Consider the following 22,982-nt stretch of genomic DNA (forward strand, 5'->3'; position numbering starts at 1 on the left):
TCTTTACTAGTTATTGGCATTCTACTCTTACTCAGTTGGTTGATGTTAGTGAGCGGTGATTTTTATATAACCAATTTTAATATAATTTTTGTTTAACTTAACTATGCAATTTTAAGTGCTTTAAGTAATTTATGGAGTTGGTACCGTGGTTCAAAACCAAAACCAAACCGCGTTTTAATGATTTTGATTGTTTGGTTATATGAATTTTATGGGTTGCTTTGGTTCTCCAAATTTATAATTCGTGAATAGTGGTTTGGTTATTGCCTATTGGTTAATTAGTTCCGTGTTCACCCCTGTGTGAAAAGAAAGTACTTGTTGGAATTTTGGAATCGGAGAAAAATATATATTTCAAGTGTGAGGGCAAGTGAAAACCAAACCATAGGAAAATGCAAGATATATACACACACATGGAACAATGTAAAAAAAACAACAAAAAAAAAAACCAAAAGGATAAAACTTTACCAGTAAGAAAAGAGGAGCTAATTTCGGTTTTCTAATGTGTGCGGTAGCCCTCATTTTGGGAAACACATTGAAACCCTTATTTGAAAACACAATAATGTAAAACCCTTCAACAAATTAAGAACACTCCTCATACTATAGTTTTACACTCTAATATGTTTTATTACTCATATATTGACCTTCGATATTTTTCTTTTTGTGAACTTAATACCATTGGAAAGGCATTCATCACACTATTAAAATTAGACCCTATTTCAACATATCGATGCACAATCCATAAATAAAATACTAGAGTTTTAAAAGGGAAAACAACATTTTGAAAGAAATGATTGAGTCTTTAATAATTACACATAGAAATGAAAATTCGTGGTTGGAGAATGGGTAAGTGATATACTTCAACGTAGACATTTCGCATGGAAAAAAAAAACCCACTGACACACAAACTTTTTAGCTAGTTGTAATATCTATTATATTGAGGGTAAACAACGGTGTATTGACAATTAGCGTAATGTGTCCTAACTTGTCACATGCTCTTATAGAAGGGGTGTTTGCGAAATTTACCATTTTCAAAATAGTTTTACTATCTTGGATTGCAAGAAAAACATTTTGGAATTGAAATGAAGAAAGCCCACTTTCGAAACTCAAAATCTGAAACAAAAAGTAAAAGTTTGCGGCCACTCTTTCTAAGTACGCCACCATCCTGTTATTGTTTGCGTCCAGTGCGAAAAAGATCACGGCAATGCTGTTAAAGTTTGCGGTGGTGGTGTCGTTTTTCGCCTAACGACCCAGGTTTCCCATTTGGGTCCTCGTATGTGTTTCATGATTTTGATTGATCGAGAACCATACTAGTATTGAAATGGAAAGGAAGAAAGAGAAAGAGAGAGAGAGAGAGAGAGAGAGAACAACAGACGATTAATCTCTCACTGTAGTTGCTGAACCAGATGGGCAGTCGCCGTGTCCTCTCTCTCTCCTCGACTCCATCACTCCTCGTCGTACTCTTCTGTTTTGGTCCTTTCTCGCACATCAATGCCAGAGTTAATCTCACCGGACCTTCTTCCACACCGATCAATCGCGATCTCTACCATACCAGGTAAAGTAAACCACCCAGGAAAACCTCATACGAGCACATCCATGTATGATAGACGTATGTACATGTATGTGTACGCTTTCTAATGCTTATCACAATGAAAGGGGAGTTCTTTCTCATCGAATCTCTCCATTTGAGAAATGAGAAGGAGCCAATCGAAAAATATCATTTTTTGTTCTTTTCTGTTCGTTTCTTACCAAGTTACTCAATCCAACTGAGTGATTTGGCAAGAAATTCCAATTCTTTCTTTTCTTTTCTTATCGTATTCCTCAATCCAAAGAAACCCAGTTCATAACGGGGGAGAGAGACGGGGTGTTGGGATTAAAAATCTATCCTTTAGCATATGTCATCACAAATTGCTTGAATCTTCAAAGTAGAGGTGAAAATTGTTGCTCAGATTGGGACTGATTTTGTTTGTGTTTGAATTGGGAAGATCAAATCCAGTAGTTTCTTTGATAATGACAACATTAGGTTGCTGGTGTGGTGGCTTGATAATTATCGGGAAAGAACGGAAATTGTGGTTTGTGTCACATCTTGGATGATATTGCCTTATTTTTTTTAGCTCTTCTTAACTGATTTTCCATTTAAACTCCTCTTACTTACGATTTTCGTCTGTCAAAAATGAAACAAAAGGATAGCGCGAGTCTTTTGTTTTTGGCTAACACAATCTCTGAAATGGAAAACATGCCTGAAAATTTTCGGGCATGTTTAGCTCCTATTACTTAAGTTTTTCATTTGTCAAAAGACAAACAAGGAATATCTTGAGTTCCTATGTTTTTCGCTATATTTTGTGACAGTATGTCTAACCTTTAGTAAATGAATTGTCTTTCTTGGTTTGGCTGTATTTCTTTTTGCAGCGACGCTTTGATGGAACAAATAAAAGCTCTGGTCCATCCTCACCCAGACAAACTCTATGTAGGTGTATTTTCTTCCGCTCTGCACCAGTCATTTTATTTTGTGTACTTTTTAGTTCTGATTGTTCGTACACTACACAGATGGAGACCTTTAGAAGTAAAAATAAGGGCTACCATGCAGAGATGACTGTGGTTACTTATTGCTGGAATCGGAAACAGATTGATGACAAGTTGAAGTATCGGATACTTCTTGTAAGTTTTTTTTTCTTTAGATTGCGTTTGAATTCCTATTGCCTTTTGCTTACCGACTTTATCAACTCCAACTAAAATAGCTATATATTTCATGCATCATTCAAAATTGACCTCTGGTATGTAGATTATCTCAGATTGGTAATTGCTGGTGTTTTTGACAGATAATTACTTGTCTTCCAGAGTTTTGGGCAGCACGGGAGGGAGCTCATTACATCTGAGCTTGCATTAAGGATCCTGTCCCTCTTAAGCAAAGAGCAATCTCTACCCAACGTAGATCCACTTTCTTTACACAACTTATTTGAGAGGCTTGTGATAAAGGTATGGCTAGAATCTTGCCCATTGCACCAACCTCTTTTTGAAACAAATTGGTATAGATGTTAATATATATGTATATCGGTTTCAGCATCAATTAAGTGTAATAGATGTAAGTTATGGCTTAGTCAGGAGATTGGAACTCCATTAGGCTTATTGACGAGCATGTGAAAATTTAAAACTTGCCTATGGCTGTAACTTTAAACAGATAGTACTAGCGTTTTCAATTTTCATTGTCTTGTGGTTGGAAAAAGTTCTTGTATAATCATGGTTTTCAGCTATCAAACTATTCAGATCGCATTGTTACGACATCTACGATCACGTTTCACCATGGCTTTAAAGTTTGAACAATGCAATCCTTCTTAGGACTGTGAACCATTTATAAACAGACAGTAAACCAAAGGATTTGAAGATGTTCCAGTAAGTAAATGTCATTTTCAATGAAGAAGTTTACATATGTGATACACGGTACAGTAGCAACATGTTGAGTATGCTATTGTCGTTATTGAGGAACAAGCTTAGGTTTTGACGAATGAGGTATATTTGAAATGCTAATTTGCACACTTGTCTGCCAGGTGGTGCCAATGGAAAATATGAATGGTCGCGAACTTGTTGAAGCAGGAGATCTTTGTGAGAGAAGAAATGGTCTTACAGTCTATCCCAGTGACTTTAAGCATAGTACACGACTACTTGCAAAGATGTTTGAATACTTATGCTTCTGTTTTATGGCAGGAAGAGGAGTTGATCTCAATCGAAATTGGAGTGTAGATTGGGGCAAGAAAGAGAAGGTTCGTTCGTAATGTTAATTTTGATACATAGTACTAATAGATTGAACTATTTACTCTTCCTTTGAGACCAATTTTTTTTCTCGTTGTGCTTTTGGTTTCATCACTTGTTGATTGTGGCCTATCTGTTTGGGTAACAATGCATTAAGATAATTTCTCTTTGGCGGATGTGGTAATTACGTTGCAGTTTCCTCGATATGTGAACATTATGCTGCATGTGTTGCTAACTTGCTATCATTTTCTTAGGCTATTATATGTTGCGACTCTTTGGATGGTTTTAATTAATTCCGTTTTTATATGTGTACTTCAATATGCAGGATTATGATCCATATGAAGAAAATCCGGGAACAGCTCCTTTTAGTGAGCCTGAGACTCAAATGATGAGGAAACTCTGTCTATCATTTGAACCACATATATGGATTAATGTGCACTCAGGGATGGAAGTAAGTCATTCTTTTTTCTTCTTCGTTCAAGTATTCATCTTCTTCTATATTCTTTTCCAAATATTTTCTGCTGCTGTTTTTTTGTTCTAAGTTTTGGCTGCAAATCTCTTCTATTAGCACCTGCAAAAAACAAATCAATGAGATAACACACGTTGCATAGGACTTGGTTCCTCTTTCCCTTTAGAGTCATGTGATGAGGTTTTCACTGGTTCTTCGTGATTGTCAACTATTTTTGCCCCTCGATGCCATTAGTGAATATGAGTGAGAATTAATTCAAAGGAAATCTCTCAGTAGCCAACATTTTCCTATTCTCTGTTTCTTTTATATCTTTCAATAGTATCCGTTAGATGCTACTTGATCTTATCTTTCTCCTCTTATGTTTTGTTTCTAGGCGTTATTTATGCCCTATGATCACAAAAACACGACACCTGATGGATTACCTTCTTATAGAATGAAATTGATGCTTCAAAGGTTGAACCATCTTCATTGCAAAGGCCGTTGCTTGGTTGGATCAGGAGGTGGCTCTGTTGGGTTAGTATTACTTGCATGTATAGCCAGTAATTTCTGTGGAAAATATCCAATAGTAAGATAATTGACTGCTATGTATAGTGCAATGGAAAATAAAGATACAAGGTAAAGAAGCTTGTTAGGGTTCCAAATCCAGATGAAGTGCGTGGCTCACTTGCAGATTTGATGGTAACAATTGCGTTCATTATGTATTTTAGGCCTGGGATGAGCTTTGGTTTGACATAAGCAATCATGAAACTGTATTGGTGTCGCTGAAAAATGTCATGACCCGTGTTCTCATGGCTTGGTGTTTTGATCCTTTTGAGATATATATTTTTTCATATTTTACTTGTGTCAAATATTTCTGTGGGTTTAACGGAGCGAGCTAGAATTCGGTGTGTGCAGAGCTAGCAACTTAAGATTGCATTAGAAGAGAGCATTTTTTCAAGTAGATTTGTTAGTTTTGGTATTAATAGCAAAATTACTAGTGTGACACTTGCATTCGTAGGTATCTAGCCCATGGGACAGCTACAGATTACATGTTCGATGTCGCAAGAGTGCCCATGGCTTTCACTTTTGAGGTTTGGGATATTTCCTCTCTTATCCAATCAAATATCATTCCGTCATTAGCAAAGTTTGCTCCTTAGGTTTGTTATTGACTGGCAGATCTATGGAGATGGAACAGCTTCCGCAAAAGACTGCTTTAAAATGTTCAATCCCATTGACCAGACTACCTTCAATGTAAGACATGTCACGTAAACAATGCTACTTGGATGTTTCTATTCACGTCGGATTCAATTCAAACTGCTTTTAGAGGAAGAGCGTTGAAAGTTATTACTATGTTAACAGGTAGCGCAATACTCTATATTGATTCATTTGTTTCCATTGGGTTTCAGAGAGTTCTGAATGATTGGTCTGCTGCATTCATTGCAATGTTCAATATGAGCACACACCAGCTTGATGAACTTCGTTCAAATACCACGGCTTCAAATCTGGACAAGTTTGTATCTATCGATGACTATCTAAATGGGTATTTAATAGATAGGAGAAGTAGATACGGGAAAAAGATGGAGGTGCTTGATCTTGGAATGCAGGAAATAAGGACATATTTCAGGCTTTTCTTTTTATCCTCGGTTCTGTTATTGTTGATGTTTTGTTATAGAATCTCTAAGAGGATTAGACCTATCATTTCTGGTACGACATTCTGAAATTTTACCCGTGCTAACGAAAGAGGTGTAATCTTGTTCGACAGACGTTCATTTTTAACTTTATACCATTATCAGTTTACTTAGTCTTATCAACATTTTCTTCTTTCCATATTGTGTATGTGTGTCATTGCAACGAGACACTTGAAATAACACAGTACAACAGAACAGATGCAATGTTTATAGGTCATGATTACATAATTTTTTGCTTGTCACTGCTTTCAGTACCTTGCTAGGTTTTGCCATGTCTATTTATCACATTTGCTAGGTTTTGGCATGCCTACTTACGGTATTTGCAAAAAGTGATGAGAAAGCTAAACCATGAACTGACTTGCCCACTCCCATGAAAATTTGATGATGTCAACAAGCGTAGAGGAAAATTATTGCCAATATAAAATATTCTTGAAAAAAACACGAAAATGAAGCACAGAAGATATAGGACTGAAATGAAAGAAAATTTGCTCACTTAATAGGTTCATCTGATTTACAATGCAGCCATATTTGTTTGTCACTTCTCTGTTAAGTAAAACACAAATGAATACAACAGGATTAATGGACTTGGGAGTCTGTGACATTTACAACCACCATTAAAATAGGTAAAAATAGGTAGTTACAATTTGTGCAACTATAATACAGATACTGGCACTTTTGCACGAGCAGTGTTCGAGTCTTTAGCTATGGTATTTCTCTTCATTCTTGATCTGTAACATCACACCAGTAAGAGTCAGTAAGAGTCCCTTCTGGTAGACAAAATGACCTATCATAAAAGAACCAACCTTCCTAAATAATCAAAATAGGAAAAGTTATAGAAAGAGAGAACTATTTCACAATGCCACTCAATACAAATTACAAGGTGATTTTTATGGTACTCACAAGCATTCGCAAATCATTGACCTGTTTTTCCAAAGCATCGAGTACTTCAACAAAGCTCAACGGCCAATCTATTTTTTATGGAACAGGGTCTTCTCCAGTTCCACAAAAGGGACTGAAGGGTCTTGCTAGGGAAAAATTAATCAGGCCTCTTCACCGCACATTGATATGAGGTCCAAGACAAAGTATTTGGACCCCACAACAATATGTGGTCTCACTGAAAAATCTCTCCTGTTCAAGGCATTTGTGGGTCTTTCCCGGCCCACTTTGACAACCAAAATTGTCAACTTTATAGAACTTGCTGAGAACATCTACCACGTCATTGATATATTCTTGGAACATAACAGCACCTCGCATGACTTGGTATCCAATCATAAACGAGTTCAGGATTGGAGTTGCTTACCTTGGGTCAATAATCAACTAATCAAAAAGCATGGAAGTATAATCATTCATGAAGTTTGGTCAGCTGGTTGACTTGATGCTGTAAACTACGACCTTAGTGTCATTCATGAAGTTTGGTCAGCTGGTTGACTTGATGCTGTAAACTACGACCTTAGTGTCTGCTTCATGTACTGCAGTGCAGAGCGTAACATTGCTCTAGCTTTCCTGTCTGGAGTGCACCCAGACAAAATCATTTCTTCATAAACAGAAGGGACCTGATATCAAATAGTCTTTAGTACATGTCCAAAGTGAGAATCATGCAAATTAACCAGAGCAACTCAACATGGCATAGCATTAGCAGTTGATTCATGGACATTAGATTTCTTTTTGTTACAAGATTGCCATTTTTATGTTCTGAGGCAGTCTGGTATAGCATTAAGTGAGTGCAATTTTGTTCACCCTCCTTAAAAGAGGGTGAACATTACCCTCCTTCCTATTGGTTGAAATGGTGTGGATCCCATCACAAAGTGATGTCATGCTTACCATGCAATAAACTTTTTGGTAAGCATGACATCACTTTGTAGTGAAATCCACACCATTTCAACCAATAGGGAGGAGGCCCTAATGTTCACCCTCTTAAGTGGAGGGTGAACAAAACTCAACTCGCATTAAGTTGGCCTGAGCACACGGGATTGAAAATGCAGTTTGTGTGTATCTCATCGAATATTTGCTATATCAGATTGCCTCTATTAGCAGGTATACAATACACGAAACTTTCCTGCACTCAATCCAATGCATGGTGTGGGTTGAATTTCAACATAAGTTGATGCTCATTAGGCAGAAGTCCCTATACATTCGAATATTTGCTATATCAGATTGCCTCTATTAGCAGGTATACAATACACGAACCTTTCCTGCACTCAATCCAATGCGTGGTGTGGGTTGAATTTCAACATAAGTTGATGCTCATTAGGCAGAAGTCCCTATACATTGATTCAGGAGTTGGATTACCTACTGAAGCTCCGTAGTACTAAACTTCATGTTCAAAACCACTACAGAGCCCAAACAAACTTGCACTTGTCAGTCTGGTTCATTGTATACTAAGCTCTATTAGCCCCCTGTTTGGAATACCAAAAAAAGTGCCTTCTCTACTGTACCAAATTCCAGTTTTTTTTTTTTAAATAATATATAGATGTTTTATTCTTCTGTGTGGTAAATTTCACGAAGTTGACATAAAACCTATCAAAGAACCATTTTACCTTTGAATTCTCTTCAAGTAAAAATGACAATTATCTAACATCAAATAGTAAGGCTACAGAAAAATGCTGTCAATGTTTGGCAAGCTTAATGAGGTTCCAAAATGTCGAGAAAAAGGAAAGGTTGGACTTTAATTGTCACATAAGTTGGCATGTGATCCAATTCTCATTAATGCCCAAATATGGTTCCGGAACAGTTGATACTGTCTTCAAAGATGAATATCATGACTGAAAGATCTAATTAAGGACTTATCCATGCTCCGGTTAACAAACAAGAGCAATCATACGTACATTTCAGATAAAACCACCTAAGGTTACTCACTTTTCAAAGTAAATAGAACTAGGGCAAATGAGCATATACCTGATCAAACTTTTCCACGCGAATTAGAGCTTTCATAAGTGTAGTATAGGTAACTACATCCGGCTTCAAGTCCTGAAGTTAAATCAATTGCATGGAGACGTAATGACCAATGAGATAGGACCATCAACTAAAAATGCACAAAATCAACAAGAAACTGAAGTGTAGAAGAATATTATCCAAGAGCTTACAGTTTCTTTCATGAATTGCAAAACGGAGAAGGCGTCAGCAACCCTACAATCCTCACCAAATGCATTAATCAGTGAATTGAGAGCTAAAATACTGGGTTCTAGACCATCAGCTCTCATGACTCTAAATGCATGAACTGCTTTGTCAGACATACCCTGTCAAAATATAAGAGGTTATCAGATGTGTTTTCAACAATCAATGCAAATCACCGAACAAAATAAAAACCAATGTTAATCACCGGAATTTTCATGTGTCCAAAATCTTGAACATACAAGTCAAGGCTTGTAGGATCATGGGCTTTTGTAGAAATATAATGCCTCATTGTTTTCACATGGAGAAATTGAAGGATTTCTACAATCGTGTGTCATGAATGCATTTCAATTCATGATACTACCAAGCTTAAAAAACAATAAGTGACAGAAAGGAGATTGTAGACCAGACAAGTTTATCATGAAAATGGCTGATATAATATCGTGCATAGAAGGTGAATTTTCAGGCAACAACATACCCTTTGTGCATAAGCATTGATCAAGGCATTATACATGGTTGAGGATGGTTTTAACCCCTTTGACTTCATATCCTCCAAGCACTCAATCGCCTCACCAAATCTCCCTGATTGCCCATAGATGTCCACAAGTGTGGTGTAAGTAACAACATTAGGCAGCAATCCTTGACTCTGCATCTTGCCAAACAAGACCTTCACTTCCTCCCATCTTGCCTGCTCCCCAAAAGAATGAATCATTATATTGTATGTCATGGTGCATGGCAAGCATCCACTTTCCCGCATTTCCTCAAACAGTTCCTCTGCTTTCATATGGTGTCCCAACTTACTATGACAATCTATAAGTGTATTCCATGTGACATTATCAGGTTGAATCCCCTCTGATCTCATCCTTTCAAATGTTGCCATTGCATGATCAAGGCAGTTATACTTTCCCAAAGCATCAATCATCACATTATAAAAATGCCTATCAGGCTGGACCCCACATTCCTTCATTTCCTTCAAAACTTGAAATGATCTTTGCCACTCACCTCTATCGCGATAACCCGCTAAAATCCTGCTGAAAACATACGAATTAGGCTGCACTTTATTATCTTGCATTTCCTTCAACACAATTCTCGCGCTCTCCCACCGACCCTCATTTGCATAAGCATCAATAAGAAGACTATAAGTTTGCTCATTCGGAGATAAACCACATCTTTCCATGCCAGACACAATTGACTCTGCATCCCTCAAAGAACCTAATGTAGAACAAATACAGAAGAGTTATTCAGACAGTTGGGTGTCTGAAGTCAAAGAAACACCAAATCTTTAAGGGTCTGTTTGGATAACCATGAAATTTAAATCAAGGGTTCGACATCCTTCAATAAGAAAGCTCAAATATGAGTTTGATTCTTTACATAGGGATTTAAATAACGAGTTCGAGAGCTCAATGTCGACTATCGATTTGAATTAAAAACTACATTGAAATCCTTCGTGATGAGGATTGTAGTTTTAAATAAATATAGTTTTTTTTTATACTTTTAATGCATCTTCCACTTCTATATTTCACAAGCATTTTGTCAAAATTGCAAATCATATCCCTTTGATCAGAAATTCAATCTAACACTAACCGACCGTAATAGTGATGTTTTGGAAACTCTAATCCACCTTAACGTATGCCACCTGAGGTCAAAGAAAAACCAAATCTTTAAGGATCCCTTTGGATAGCCTTGGAATTCAAATCGAGCGTTTCGACATTGTTCAATAAGAAAACTCAAACTCGGGGTTGATTGTTCGATAAGAATTTTGATATCCAGTTTTAGGTTCAATTAGGATGGACTATAGACTGACGTTAACTATTACATTTGAAATCCTGTGTGCTTAAGGATTGTAGTTGTACAACGACCCCAACAGATTTCAACTTTTCTACCTTTAATATATCTTCAACTTCACAAGCCTTTTTTATCAACATTGAACATCATATCCCTCAATTGAAAATCCATAGCAATCCAAACGAACCCTATAATAGTGTTGTTTTGGAAACTCTAACCTGCCTTAACATATGCCTTAAGAAGTGCATCTTTTCCACTTTTAACACATCTTCCACGTCTATTTTCACAAGGATTTTTGTCGAAATTGCCAATCAAACGGATGGAAACTCTAACCTGCCTTAACATAAGCCTTAAGAAGTGCATTATAAGCTCGTGCCCTAGGCTTCAATCCACCTTCCTTCAACTCCTCGAAAACCGCCTCTGCCTCGTGCGTCCTCCCAGTATCCCCCAACACAGATATAACAGCAACAGTAGTAGCCGTTTTCGCACTCAACCCATTCCCCTGTATCACAGCCAAGAAGTACATAGCCTTATCCGCGTCCCCAGCCTTTGCAAACCCAACAATAATATCATTCAACAGCTGTGCATCTAGTTCGATATTATCCGACTCAATATCCTCATACAGCTTCTCCAACATCCCCGAGTCAATCTCTTTGCGTCGCGTTAGCGACTGAATTACCTATTGGGAATGTATTACACAATTATCACAAAACACTAAATTTATCACACAATTATCACAAAACACTAAAAATATTTAAAATACATCATGAAACACTAAAATCTCGAACACAATCTATTCAAGACATAATGGACAATTAGAGTTAGAAAAATAGCATGCGAGATAGCATCTTCCACGGCAACACTCTTATGAGTCAATAAACAACAAAAATAGGTGCCTATTTAAACAAAATTGAACAAAGACACGACAAGTGACTGTCAAGACAGAACCCTTGAAAAAACATCTTCATTTAAATTTCCAAAACTTATACTAAATTCCAACATTACCAAGCTATAATTGACAAAATCCGATTGGTACCCGTCGCGACGCATCCTCTCCATTAAATTCAGGGCTTTTTCGAGGTCATCGTTGCGAGCGCAGGCCCCAATCAGGGCGTTATAAGTGAACGGCGTCAAAGCTTGTTTTTGAGAGAGTAAAAAGGCTTCGTAGAGCTTCTCGGAGCGGCCTAGGGCGTGGATGAGGATCGAGTAGAGCAATTCGAACGAGAAACAGAGATTGTGTCTCTGGAGCCACGTGACGAGGGAGTAAGCGGTTTGGATGGAGGAGTTGTTTGATGAGGAGAGATTTTTAAGGAGGGAGTGCCAGAGTGGGGCCGGTACGGACCGGTAGGACTCGACGAGGCTGAGCTCGGTGGGGTCCAGTGACGCCGGGGAAGACGGTGAGGTGGAGTCTGACGGGGCGGCGGCGGTGGAGAGGAAGTCGAGGAGGGGAGTGAAGTCGTAGCGGCGGTTCTTGAGGGACGCGATGTCGTTTTCGTCGTCGTCGGAGGATTCGTCGGTGGTGAGGTGGAGGTGGGTGGAGTAGAGGGAGGTTCTAGTGGAGGCAGCGGTGGTTATGGCGGGGGAAAGTGGGCGGTGGGAGATTGGGCGGTGGTGGTGGTGGAGAAAGGGATTGGTTGAGTGAAGAGGGGGGAAGCGAGTAGGTAATGGCTGACGGAGAAGCATGTTCGTGATCCTGTTCTTCCTTTTAGAGAGAGAGAGAGAGAGATGGTTTGTTGGTGGTCTGATATTTTTTCAGTGGTTTTCTCGAGAGAGAGAGAGAGAGAGAGAGAGCGGGGGGAGGAAGATGATGATATGTTATGGATTTTTTTTAAAAATAATTGAGATGTTTTAGAACATGAGAATAAATTCTATCGATGTAAAATCTTATTTTTTCACCATCATTTATTACAGGCCCCATCGAGCATCTATTATTATAATCTGAATCGTTCATATTATAAGACCCACAGTATACTGTTGCCATGCCAAAAATCAGATTCGTCGAAAGTCGTTAGATATATCAAAATTTGAATTTGAATTTATAAAATGGACGATTTGATTTCTGTCAATAATAATAAAAATAATACAAAGAAGAATTTAATTTTTGATACTCATATCGATATCCGATTAATTTTATTTTTTTCATAAATATACTATTATGTGGAGTCTACAAAACAAATATGATTCGGATCAATAATAAATACATTTTAAGACCAAAAAATGTGATAATAAAAAAGTGGAGTATATTTTTACCAGGATTAAATAACAATATCCGCGCGGATCAAAAAAAAATAAAAATAACAATATCCGCGGGAAAACCTTATTTCCTCCCGAAAGTCCACAAAACACCCTTCGTATTTTTCAATATTACCACGCTGCCCCGTCCAATAAGTAGCTGAACTAGGGTTTTAACGCGATTTTGGAGTCCATAGGTGCCACTGTAATGCTTCACTAGGGTTTTCCATTCTCGCTGTCTTCCATGGCGGGTTCTCGTGTTCAGGTGAACAAGGCGCACAAGACAAGGTTCGCCTCGAAATCATCTCGTAACATTCACAAAACTTCTCTTCAGGATAAAAGCAAGATCTCTAAAACCGATCGGAATGCCGCCAAGGGAGCTCGTAATGCACGTATTCAGCGCAATAAGATGGTAATCTTCTCTTGTTTCTCTTATCTATTTATAGGCCCGTTTATAGATGGAAAAAAAAAAAATCATTTTTCCATCCAGATGAATATTATGTCTGTTTATCATTATACTTACATAATTTGAGCAGGCACTTTGATTATCCACAACCCACCAAGATTAAAATATTTTTATCAATAAAGGAGGAAGATTTAGAAAGAAGAAATAAGATATACCTTTGAAAATTTTGTGTTATTAACAAGAAAAGCCGACCAACGTGTGTCAGTTCTTTTTCATAAGTTTAGTATTTTTGCTAAATAAAAGTAGTTGTATTGTCGTTGGCTAAGGGAAAGACTGAATTTTTGTAGATAAGGGAGCAGAAACGGGCTGCCCTCTTGAAAGAAAAAAGGGCCTCCAGCGCATCAACAAGCCCTCCCCGTGTCATTGTGAGTATCCTGGATGTGTTTTTTTAGTGGTTTCCATACTTTGTGTTGTTTTCTCTCGTTGCAAATGAACTAGTGTAGTGATTACGTTTGTGACGGTTTTGTTTGCTCGTGAATAGTTTGACAGTTCGAACTCTTGTTTCGAAATCACCAGGAGTAAGTTCTTGATAAATTAAAAAGAAGATGCATTTAAAAGGTAGATACACTACTGTATTTGTAATGTGAAGAAGTGTGACAGACTGTTTTCACGACTACTTACGGATCAGTTTGTAAATGTGCTCCTGATTGCAATGATCAGCTTTTTATTCATGCATTTTAGATTATTTTTCTTGACATGCTTCAGTGTGACAATGGTGGTACTTTTGAAATTTAACTGCTCTATGATGAACATGGGGTTTCACTTGTAGAATTCCACTCTCTTCGTCATTGTAAAGGTGATACTAGCATAGATATGCTGGTGAACAGCATTTCCAACGAGTTATGTCAACCACAAAAAAGTGCTATTTTCAATGGAGTAATCTGTTTAAATGATTTTGAAGGTTTAAATCTTTGACTTTGCTCTGTTTACTACTTACACTCTATCTTCTCTTAATAACAGGTTCTGTTCGGCCTCTCTGCTTCTGTGAATTTAAATTCACTTTCAGAAGATATTTTCTCGTTATTATCTGCTGAAACTGTGTTTCCGGCTGTAGCTTCTCCTGAGTACAAGCTGAGAACTACGGTAAGCTTCATACTAATATAATTTTGGTAGTTATTAGTCTAGATGCCGCTCAACTGTTCTTTATTGGCATCATTTATGCAGCGTAGATAAAGATTGTGGATTCCTTTTATGTTCTTTGTTGGAATCACTATGAATCGAGATTTGATGCATTTTTCCCCCAAATATGTGATCTTAGCTTTTCATGTATACATTTGTCCAATGTAATCTCAAATGTCATTCCATTCAAAGGAGAATGCATTATCGTTCATGCGTAATAAATTCTATTATCCAAATTAGGTCTTGAAAGCACCTCATGGAGATCTATTATCCTGCATGGAAATGGCCAAGGTACCTGTCTTTCTTGTTGCCGTTTTTATTTTTCAACTCTTTGAATTGGAGGTTGCTCATGTCATTGTTACTCTTTTCTTACTGTTTATGACACTTGGGTATTGAATTTATAGGTTGCAGATTTGATTGCTTTTGTGGCATCTGCAAGCTCTTCATGTGAAGAAAGCAATTCTAGCTATTATATCGACTCCTTTGGAAAGCAATGCCTTTCTGTGTTTAGAGTTCTTGGTTTACCAAGTACTGTTGTATTGATTCGTGTAAGTTCGTTGTTGATGTGTTTTACTTGCTTCGGTTTTTCAGTGGACAAATTTTTAGTCAGTTTTGAGTTGGAGACTCAAAATTTTCTGCTCTGCCTGTAGGATCTACCTAGCGATTTGAAAAGAAGACATGATACGAAGAAGACTTGCACTTCTAGCCTTGTTTCTGAATTTCCCGAGGATTGTAAGTTCTATCCTGCAGATACGAAAGATGAGTTACACAAGGTAATTGCATATAGATCATACCCCTAGGGGGTTTAGAGTGGTGCTTTAATGGCTCCATAGAAGTCTACCACTCATCATGCTTTGTTGTGTCATCGTCCAGGGCTACACTTTCTTATACTTATCCGTTTTACGTGATGATTGCAGTTCATGTGGCTTTTTAAGGAGCAAAGGCTGACAGTTCCTCATTGGCGGGACAAACATCCTTACCTCATGGCCCAAAAGGTGGCAGTTTTGTTTACTAGATTCTGTTTACTGTGTTGGTTCTAGTGGAGTTGAGGATCTTGTTTAAGCAGTAGTTTATTTATGATTTTAAGTAATATATGGTGTTAACTACAACTATCCTTTCAAACAGCCTTTGCTCTTCAAAAGTGAACATAACGCATAGTTAATCTATTGTCCTCTTCTTTTGCCTTTTTCTTTTTGGATTTTAGCTATTTGTCATTTTGTATTTTATTTTTCCCCACAAATTATATATTTCTTTTAGAGAGATGCTTGTGTTTGTTGGCTCGGTGCTTGCTACATTGATTAGTTCCCCATTTATGTTGGCTTGAAATACCTGTCTGCATTTTAATCTTAAAGTTTTACGCCTGTTGTTTATTTGGGCCATGGCAGGTTGATTTTGTCACTGATGGAGGGAAAAGTACACTTCTTCTTACTGGTTATCTGCGCACCCGTAATCTCTCAGTTAATCAGCTGGTATGTTTTTCAGGCTTTGGCAATTGCCTCATTTGGTTACTCAGCTGCGTCATGGTTCACTTTTTTCTCCTTTGTTTTTGTTGGATCAGGTTCATGTCTCTGGTGCAGGGGATTTTCAGTTGTGCAAAGTTGAACTTCTCAAGGATCCATGTCCACTGAATGCAAGAAAAGATGGGGATCTTATGGATGCAGATGAACATGATGTGCAGGTTCGTTTGTTACCTTAAAAAATAAGTACAATGACAGTGTCTTCTTACCACAAGTTATTTCTCCACATAGATGGATGCCTTTTGTTTCTTTATTTTGAGGTTCTATGTTCCATTGTTTTATGATATATGAACTGAACTGGTCTTGTTGTCTTGGTCTGCCAGGGCAGTGGTCTTCCCTACCTTATTTACTTTTATTTGTCTGCGAAGTCCTATTCCCCATGTCCCCCTCCATCCTCCTGTAATGTGTTCTCCTTCTTGATTGTTGCAGGTTATAAGGTCTTTGGTCCCTGATCCTATGAAACAAGAGCCTTTACTTGTTGAGAATGTTCCAGACCCTCTTGCAGGAGAGCAGGTAGCTTGGATTAATGTCAAACACTTCTTCAGCCACATGCAAGATCAAAATTTTACTTTGTTTTTTCTTTTTTCCGAGGCAAGCATAAGCAAACAAATTGAAATTTTGATCCTTGGCTGCGTAGCCATAAAATAAGAACCTCTTACCAGATATTGTTTTAATATCTCATTAGTTCTCACCTGATGCTATGAAAAATTTGCTTCATGATTGCTGCCTCGCACTTGTGGACAGCACTCATTTATGGATGATGAAATACTTTTCTTTCACCTGAAAAGGTTTCTGTAAAACAACCCTGCAAGTACATTTTAAAGTAAATCGTTTGTATTTGACCAACTAAGGAAAGAAACCATATGGGTTGTTTATATTATTCTTAAAAAATTGTTTTGGAGGGTTTTTTTGGCCCAAAAAAACAAAATTAAAATAATTAGAGGTTGTATTTTGTTTTCATAACATTATTTTTCTCTGTTTTCTTTTATTTCTTTTTCTTTTCTCTCATTTTTCTCTTCATTCTTCTTTTGCCAATTAGACGTGGCCAACGGAAGCAGAAATGGCTGACGCTGATAGAAATCAACGTGAGAAAAAGCTGAGAAAAAGGACCTTGCCTCGGGGCACTTCCGAGTATCAGGTCCATGCTTGTTATTATTCTGCATAATTTCCAATCGTCCATCCTTGCACCCTTCCAAGACCATGACGACAGGCAAAGGCTAAATAGTAGATGTGCGAAACATTAATTTTGCAGGCTGCTTGGATTGTTGATGATTCAGACGTGGATGACTCAGATAGCAATGATGATACAGATGATGGTATGGTGTTGGACAGAAATGTTAGTGGCTTTGTAGATCAAGAATGCAATGATAAATTGGACCTTGACGATGACCAGGCTTCTCTTCAACTAGAGTCAGATGAAGAAACTGAAGTTGGTTCAGTGGTAATGGTGAGTGTTAAAGACTTAGGAAACATGTGCATAAAGTAGACCCTTCCATCGGAGGTGTAGATGCTTTTTTCATGGGAACTTTTGCACACAAAGCTGTTGGTGTGCTCTCTGGCAATTATCTGTTTATATTGTGAAGTGGTTAAAAAGATTTGTCATCAGTATTTGTGGGGGTGATGTCTCTCAATAGACTCGAACCCAACCAAATGGGCTAAGAGCCACATCTGTGCTGCTTTCTTGAAGAGCCAATTTTTTCATGGTTCACAATGCCAGGAATAGCTTGTCAAGAATGGCCGTATCACACAAGGTGGAAACCGTGGAATACCCAGGTACCAGAGTTACTGGCCACCACTTTGAACACAGTGCTTAAAAACTGCCCAAAACACTGATCCAAGGCTATTTGTTTGATTTGCAATTGTGTGATGGGAGAAGCTTCCGCTGGCAAATCACGAGTTTCACCATGTTAGTTGTCAGCTGCTCCATTAGTACCCTTAAGATTTACAGTTTTCTGCTTTGGAAAGTTGGGCCTTTTCTTCCAACTATATATTTGAAGTAGTTAAGCCTAGAACTGTAGCTGCTGGGAGTGCATGATGAAAGTAAAAGCATCAGGCCCTACCAAATAATGTAACGTGGTGCTATTAACTTAGCCATTAATGGCCACATTTCCTTGTCCTTATTCTCTTCTTGATCTTGTTCTTGCATTCCCAGCGGTAGGTTGCCATGTGAAGGGAGTTTGGTGATTCAATGTTGGTCAAGAATTAGGATGCATGGCACTTGATGTAATTTTGCAGAGCATACAAATGATAAAGTTCATTTGTCAAATTTGAAGGAATTACTAGAAAATATTTATGGTGTTTTAGTTTGAAAGCCAGATCCTGTTTTTATGTTACTGTCTGTCAAAAGCACCCTCTCGGATGCATGCTATCATGTCGTTGTCTGCTGGACATCCTAGAGATGTAAGATGCTTTAATTTGCTTGCAGGAAGGTGAAAACTTTACAAAAGAGCAAATAGAGGATGAGATTCGCAAAATTAAAGAAGCACATGCTGAAGATGAGGGTACTTATTTTTCTTCCAAATTAAATGCCATTATTTGTGAGCAGTCATTTGTAGCACTTGGTGTTTTCTCTAGAGCATTAGAAATTATAATAACTGAACTGCAAATTTTGATGGGATCCTATTAGGAAGTAAAGTAGCTAGTGTTTTTGTTGCTTTTTCTGTTTTGTTGGATTTTTCAATGCTCCACTGGGGTCACTATTCTCCATATGATCTAACTATTGTGAATTTGTGTTTTTGCGTGTAAATACATAAAGGGTAGTACAATCAAGAAATTTTTTGATGTCACTAGGGTTATGTTGGAAGTGACAATTACTCATAATAATGGACTCTTACATGATTAGTGCCCTATCTAGTGCTCTATACGATGGGGATGGTTATCATGTCTGTTGTAGTCCACAATGCCAATAGCTTCTCGAATTTGAGTATATATCATAAGAGAGGATCTTGTGATATCGCTTAAATGAACACCTATAAATGATAATTGTTCAGTATTGAATCGGTCACACAACTCCCCCTTCTCTGCTGAGTTTATGGCTGTCTTGTTCCCATTACTCTGTTGCACGTGTATTTCTGGCACAAGTCATACTCAATGTCTTTGTGATCCAAGCTTATTTTTTATCTAATGATTTTTTGTTCTACTTCCTGCACTGAGGACTTCGTCTAATCATACCTCACTGTATGTCTCCAATATCTGAAAAGGACTGGATTGAAATCGCCTGAAATAACTTAATCTTATTGCTCTATTTGTATAAACCTGAATGCAACTTGATTTGAAGATCATGTGATATCCCTTTTAGTTGAATCTCCTATATTTGAGTTTCTGCATTCTCTCGTTTATTTTCCCCCAATTTCTGGGAGATGGTTGGGTTAGTATTGTCTGCGATATGCATATTTCTCGGTATTATTTAGCTATTATTAGCATTAGATACACGCACTTATATGTTGCTTAGTCATTTCCTAAAGCTTAATTTGCTGCGTCTCAGAATTCCCTGATGAAGTGGATACCCCAATAGATGTTCCTGCTCGAAGGCGTTTTGCTAAGTTTAGAGGTCTGAAGTCCTTCAGGACGTCTTCGTGGGACCCCAAAGTAATTTTTCTCATTTGTAGATAGTGGTCCATGTTAGTGTTTTCTGCCTCTCAATTTGAGAGTTTATTAACCATTCTGTTTATCAATTCAGGAATCTCTACCCCCAGAATATGCAAAGATATTTGCTTTCGATAATTTCTCAAGAACACAAAAACATGTCCTTGCAAAAGCTCTGGACACAGAGCAAGGGGACATTGATGACTGCATACCAGCAAGTTCTTACGCAAGACTTCATATCAAGGAAGTGCCAACAGGTGTTGCTTCTAAACTATGTAGGCTTGCAAACACAATGCCTATTATAGCATGTGGCCTCTTGCAACACGAGTCTAAAGTTTCAGTTCTTCACTTCAGGTATCTTTTGTTCTACTGTTTGCGATTTCTTTTAATTTTCTCGGTGGTGATTTATTGCGTGTTTTTTATCGCTTTATTTTCTCCAGTGTAAAGAAGCATGACACTTACACTGCCCCCATCAAATCTAAAGAAGAACTAATATTTCATGTGGGGTTTCGCCAATTCATTTGTAGGTAATATCTTGATTTCATGGATGAAACTCTTTTTATGTTCACTATTTACAAATTGCTTCATTTTCCTTTTATTTTCTGATTAATGACATTTTTGAATTTACAGGCCGATATTTTCTACGGACAATACAAATTCAGACAAGCACAAGATGGAGAGGTTTCTTCATGCAGGACAGTTTTCAGTAGCTTCGATATATGCTCCAATTTCTTTTCCTCCTCTTCCTTTGGTTGTACTGAAGAGGGAGCCAACTTCTGCATCACTTTCAGTTGCTGCTGTTGGTTCATTGAGGAGTATCGATCCCGATAGGATTATCTTGAAGAGAATCATTTTAACTGGGTATGAAAGCCATATCTCCTGCAATTTTAAGCGCTGTCTTTCTCCCCTCCCTCTCTCACCCCAAAGATGTATATGCCAGTGATGGAATTAGATCAAGAAAAATAGGGAAACAGACACCACACTGATTGCAATTTTAAATGTATTGGTTTCCATCAAACACTTCATGTCACCTAATTTGTTGACGGATGACAAGGTCCAGAGTTCTTGATTATCTGTAATTCTGAATTTGAAGTGTTGGTGTGATTTTTGCTCATTAAAGCATATCTGATGCAGTTATCCTCAGCGAGTATCGAAGAAAAAAGCTACAGTAAAATACATGTTCCATAAACCAGAGGATGTGAGATGGTTCAAGGTGAGAAATTCTCCTAGCTGATTAGTCTCTTTGACTTGGATATACCTACGTATATATCATGATTGATCTGCTGTGCCTTCAATTTTGTTGCAGCCAGTCGAAGTATGGACAAAATGTGGTCGACGTGGACGCATCACGGAACCTCTTGGTACACATGGTATGATGCTCACTTGGACCAATATAGTTACAGTCAGGAAAAAGGATGCTTTATCATTTCTGACGATATGTTTTGAATATGCCATTTCACTGCACTCGGAAATTTTTTAATTTTAGACTGTAGTTATCTTGGTTTTGCTGGGTCAGAAGTTCATGATAGTTCTCAATCATTTCATCGTGAGGAGGCATGCAATATTTTTTTTCTTGTTTCTTTTTTTTCTCAGGGGCAATGAAGTGTATTTTGAATGGGGTCCTTCAGCAGCACGACACTGTATGCATGAGTTTGTACAAACGCATGTATCCTAAGTGGCCACAACATTGGTTCCCACTCGACGCTTGAATAGATGACGCCTGGCGCGGATTCTGGTTTCGATTCTCTGGAAAAAAACAGCAGAGAGAATTTATGTTAGACACCAAGGGGAATGAAGCTCTGGTTCCGATTCACAGTTCAAGTTTTGTGTTTGCCTTATGAGTTATGTGCTCAGTGAGATGCGAGTTCGGTGTTTCCTCATTACAATTGGAGAAGCAAAAAGTTTTGCCGGTGTGTTGCTGTAGTCATTGTGCTATGTTATTCTTTTGGTTGCAAAACATATTTATGCGGAAACTTTCGAATGTAATTTATACAGATTTGTTTCTTTTCTTTTTTTCTGTACTTTAAAACTTGTTAGATCACTGCCTATCTGTAGAGACTGCATTTTGATCTTTCAAGTTCTTACTGAGCAAATTACATATGTTTTATATGTAATAGAGTGGAAATATTTGGAGACGGGCACGTAAAGTTGGTCTATTTATAATCTTCAAATTCCTCCGGCCGTGGGGAAACCCTGGCTATATAGACATGTTCTTCATATCCTGGTGAAGTTGATCTTCGAGTTGTCGTTTTGGTTTTCTGAAGTTGCTTTTCCCTTGTAAGACTGGTAATACGTGTTTTTCGGATTTGGGAGAGCTTTGTAGAAGGGGCTGAATCCTTTCCAGTTTGCGAACTGGACAGCCTAGTTTTGGCCATTTGTGGGTCATACTGGCTTGCTACCAAGAATGTTCACTTTTTTAAAGCTCGTCAAGAACATTGTCTGTTAGAAATTATACTAGTTGATTTTGATATGATTTTCAACATATTTATCTTGATATAAATGGTTCCGATTCAATGGCTGCTACCACAATTCAATATCCGATTATCTTCTCCGCTGCCACAATCTTCTTCTTCAATTGCACAACTCCGCCGTCATTCACCACTGTGATTCCTACTTGTTTCCTCTCAGATTCTCTTACTGAAGGGTGGTCCGTCACAACGATTCTGTGAAAGCGTGCAATTTGAAATCAACAAATGTTGGCTAGTGTGGTTGTATTAAAGCGTTTTCACAAATAACCCATTCACAGAGCGTTGGTTGCAATCTTTAGTTACATAATCTTTACCATGTTATCCGCTCCTGCTTTCAATCCTCGCACTATGCTCACTCTTTCAATCATCGCTCTTGTGAATTTTAGTAATTTAGGAGTGTTTTAAGAATTTTTTCCAAGCTTGCACTCCCGCATTCGCACCCGCACGCGAATTATGTGATTAAGCTTTTACGATGTGTTTGGATCTTGAGAAAACTGGAAGACAATAAAAGAAAGTGAAGGAAATGGGAGGAAAAGTTTGATGTCCACGAAATTTCAATTCTCTATTTTCTCTCCACTTTCTCCAAGCCAAAGAATGAATATGATTTTAATTTTTTTTTAATTTTTCAATAGTGTTCTTTTTCTTGGGAAACTTTTTTTTATTATCAGGGATACCAACATTCTTAGTATCCCTTCCGGTCTGTTTTCAAATTTTTGGCCTTTTTGATCACATTTGAATGATTGGCTTCGTTCATTTTGTAGAGTTTACCGAGAACTTTAATCATACCAAAAATCGTGTTCATCGGACTTTAATAGATACACG

The 22,982-nt window shown here is 37.8% G+C and overlaps 3 protein-coding genes across 5 annotated transcripts; 2 read left to right on the forward strand and 1 right to left on the reverse strand.

Moving 5' to 3' along the window:
- Positions 1-1,277: 1,277 nt before the first annotated feature.
- LOC131330849 (inactive metallocarboxypeptidase ecm14-like) lies at positions 1,278-5,990 on the forward strand. Of its 2 annotated transcripts, none has more exons than XM_058364582.1 (11): positions 1,278-1,549; positions 2,404-2,461; positions 2,542-2,652; positions 2,833-2,970; positions 3,540-3,609; positions 3,697-3,752; positions 4,067-4,192; positions 4,584-4,723; positions 5,208-5,280; positions 5,330-5,440; positions 5,596-5,990. In XM_058364582.1, the coding sequence occupies exons 1-11, from the start codon at positions 1,401-1,403 to the stop codon at positions 5,905-5,907; spliced, it is 1,344 nt and encodes a 447-aa protein (XP_058220565.1). In that variant the 5' UTR covers positions 1,278-1,400; the 3' UTR covers positions 5,908-5,990. The 2 variants fall into 2 exon arrangements, with proteins under 2 accessions (XP_058220565.1, XP_058220566.1); XM_058364583.1 differs by having other exon boundaries at positions 1,279-1,549; positions 5,366-5,440.
- Positions 5,991-6,340: 350 nt separating this feature from the next.
- Positions 6,341-12,558, reverse strand: LOC131330848 (pentatricopeptide repeat-containing protein At5g42310, chloroplastic). 2 transcript variants are annotated; one of them, XR_009201267.1, is made up of 8 exons: positions 11,779-12,558; positions 11,107-11,452; positions 9,467-10,200; positions 8,961-9,113; positions 8,773-8,844; positions 7,327-7,430; positions 7,178-7,269; positions 6,341-6,605 (listed from the first exon to the last, which is right to left on the reverse strand). XR_009201267.1 is itself a non-coding variant. In XM_058364581.1 (6 exons), the coding sequence occupies exons 1-6, from the start codon at positions 12,454-12,456 to the stop codon at positions 7,320-7,322; spliced, it is 2,094 nt and encodes a 697-aa protein (XP_058220564.1). In that variant the 5' UTR covers positions 12,457-12,558; the 3' UTR covers positions 6,341-7,319. The 2 variants fall into 2 exon arrangements, 1 of the variants encoding a protein (XP_058220564.1); XM_058364581.1 differs by having other exon boundaries at positions 6,341-7,430.
- A 571-nt stretch (positions 12,559-13,129) lies between these two features.
- LOC131330850 (uncharacterized) lies at positions 13,130-21,855 on the forward strand. The gene is made up of 20 exons (XM_058364584.1): positions 13,130-13,417; positions 13,759-13,836; positions 14,432-14,554; positions 14,831-14,881; positions 14,995-15,138; positions 15,241-15,363; positions 15,508-15,585; positions 15,976-16,059; positions 16,149-16,268; positions 16,537-16,620; positions 17,147-17,245; positions 17,360-17,554; positions 18,533-18,608; positions 19,592-19,695; positions 19,787-20,046; positions 20,133-20,219; positions 20,323-20,553; positions 20,827-20,905; positions 20,999-21,062; positions 21,286-21,855. Exons 1-20 carry the CDS (start codon positions 13,250-13,252, stop codon positions 21,399-21,401), a joined length of 2,364 nt encoding a protein of 787 aa, XP_058220567.1. The 5' UTR covers positions 13,130-13,249; the 3' UTR covers positions 21,402-21,855.
- The last annotated feature ends 1,127 nt before the right edge of the window (positions 21,856-22,982 follow it).

The sequence above is a fragment of the Rhododendron vialii genome, chromosome 6a (genome assembly GCF_030253575.1).
Source record: "Rhododendron vialii isolate Sample 1 chromosome 6a, ASM3025357v1".
Classification (NCBI taxonomy): Eukaryota; Viridiplantae; Streptophyta; class Magnoliopsida; order Ericales; family Ericaceae; genus Rhododendron; species Rhododendron vialii.

Coding starts and splice junctions, on each gene's coding strand:
- LOC131330849 (XM_058364582.1), top strand. CDS start 1,401: ATGGGCAGTCGCCGTGTCCTCTCTCTCTCCTCGACTCCATCACTCCTC. Junction 2,653..2,832: donor TGAAGTATCGGATACTTCTT/GTAAGTTTTTTT, acceptor CTTGTCTTCCAG/AGTTTTGGGCAGCACGGGAG. Junction 4,724..5,207: donor TCAGGAGGTGGCTCTGTTGG/GTTAGTATTACT, acceptor TTGCATTCGTAG/GTATCTAGCCCATGGGACAG.
- LOC131330848 (XM_058364581.1), bottom strand. CDS start 12,456: ATGCTTCTCCGTCAGCCATTACCTACTCGCTTCCCCCCTCTTCACTCA. Junction 10,201..11,106: donor TAAGGCTTATGTTAAGGCAG/GTTAGAGTTTCC, acceptor GTTCTACATTAG/GTTCTTTGAGGGATGCAGAG. Junction 7,431..8,772: donor GCGTGGAAAAGTTTGATCAG/GTATATGCTCAT, acceptor ATTTGATATCAG/GTCCCTTCTGTTTATGAAGA.
- LOC131330850 (XM_058364584.1), top strand. CDS start 13,250: ATGGCGGGTTCTCGTGTTCAGGTGAACAAGGCGCACAAGACAAGGTTC. Junction 16,060..16,148: donor ATCTCTCAGTTAATCAGCTG/GTATGTTTTTCA, acceptor TTGTTGGATCAG/GTTCATGTCTCTGGTGCAGG. Junction 16,621..17,146: donor ACCCTCTTGCAGGAGAGCAG/GTAGCTTGGATT, acceptor TTTGCCAATTAG/ACGTGGCCAACGGAAGCAGA.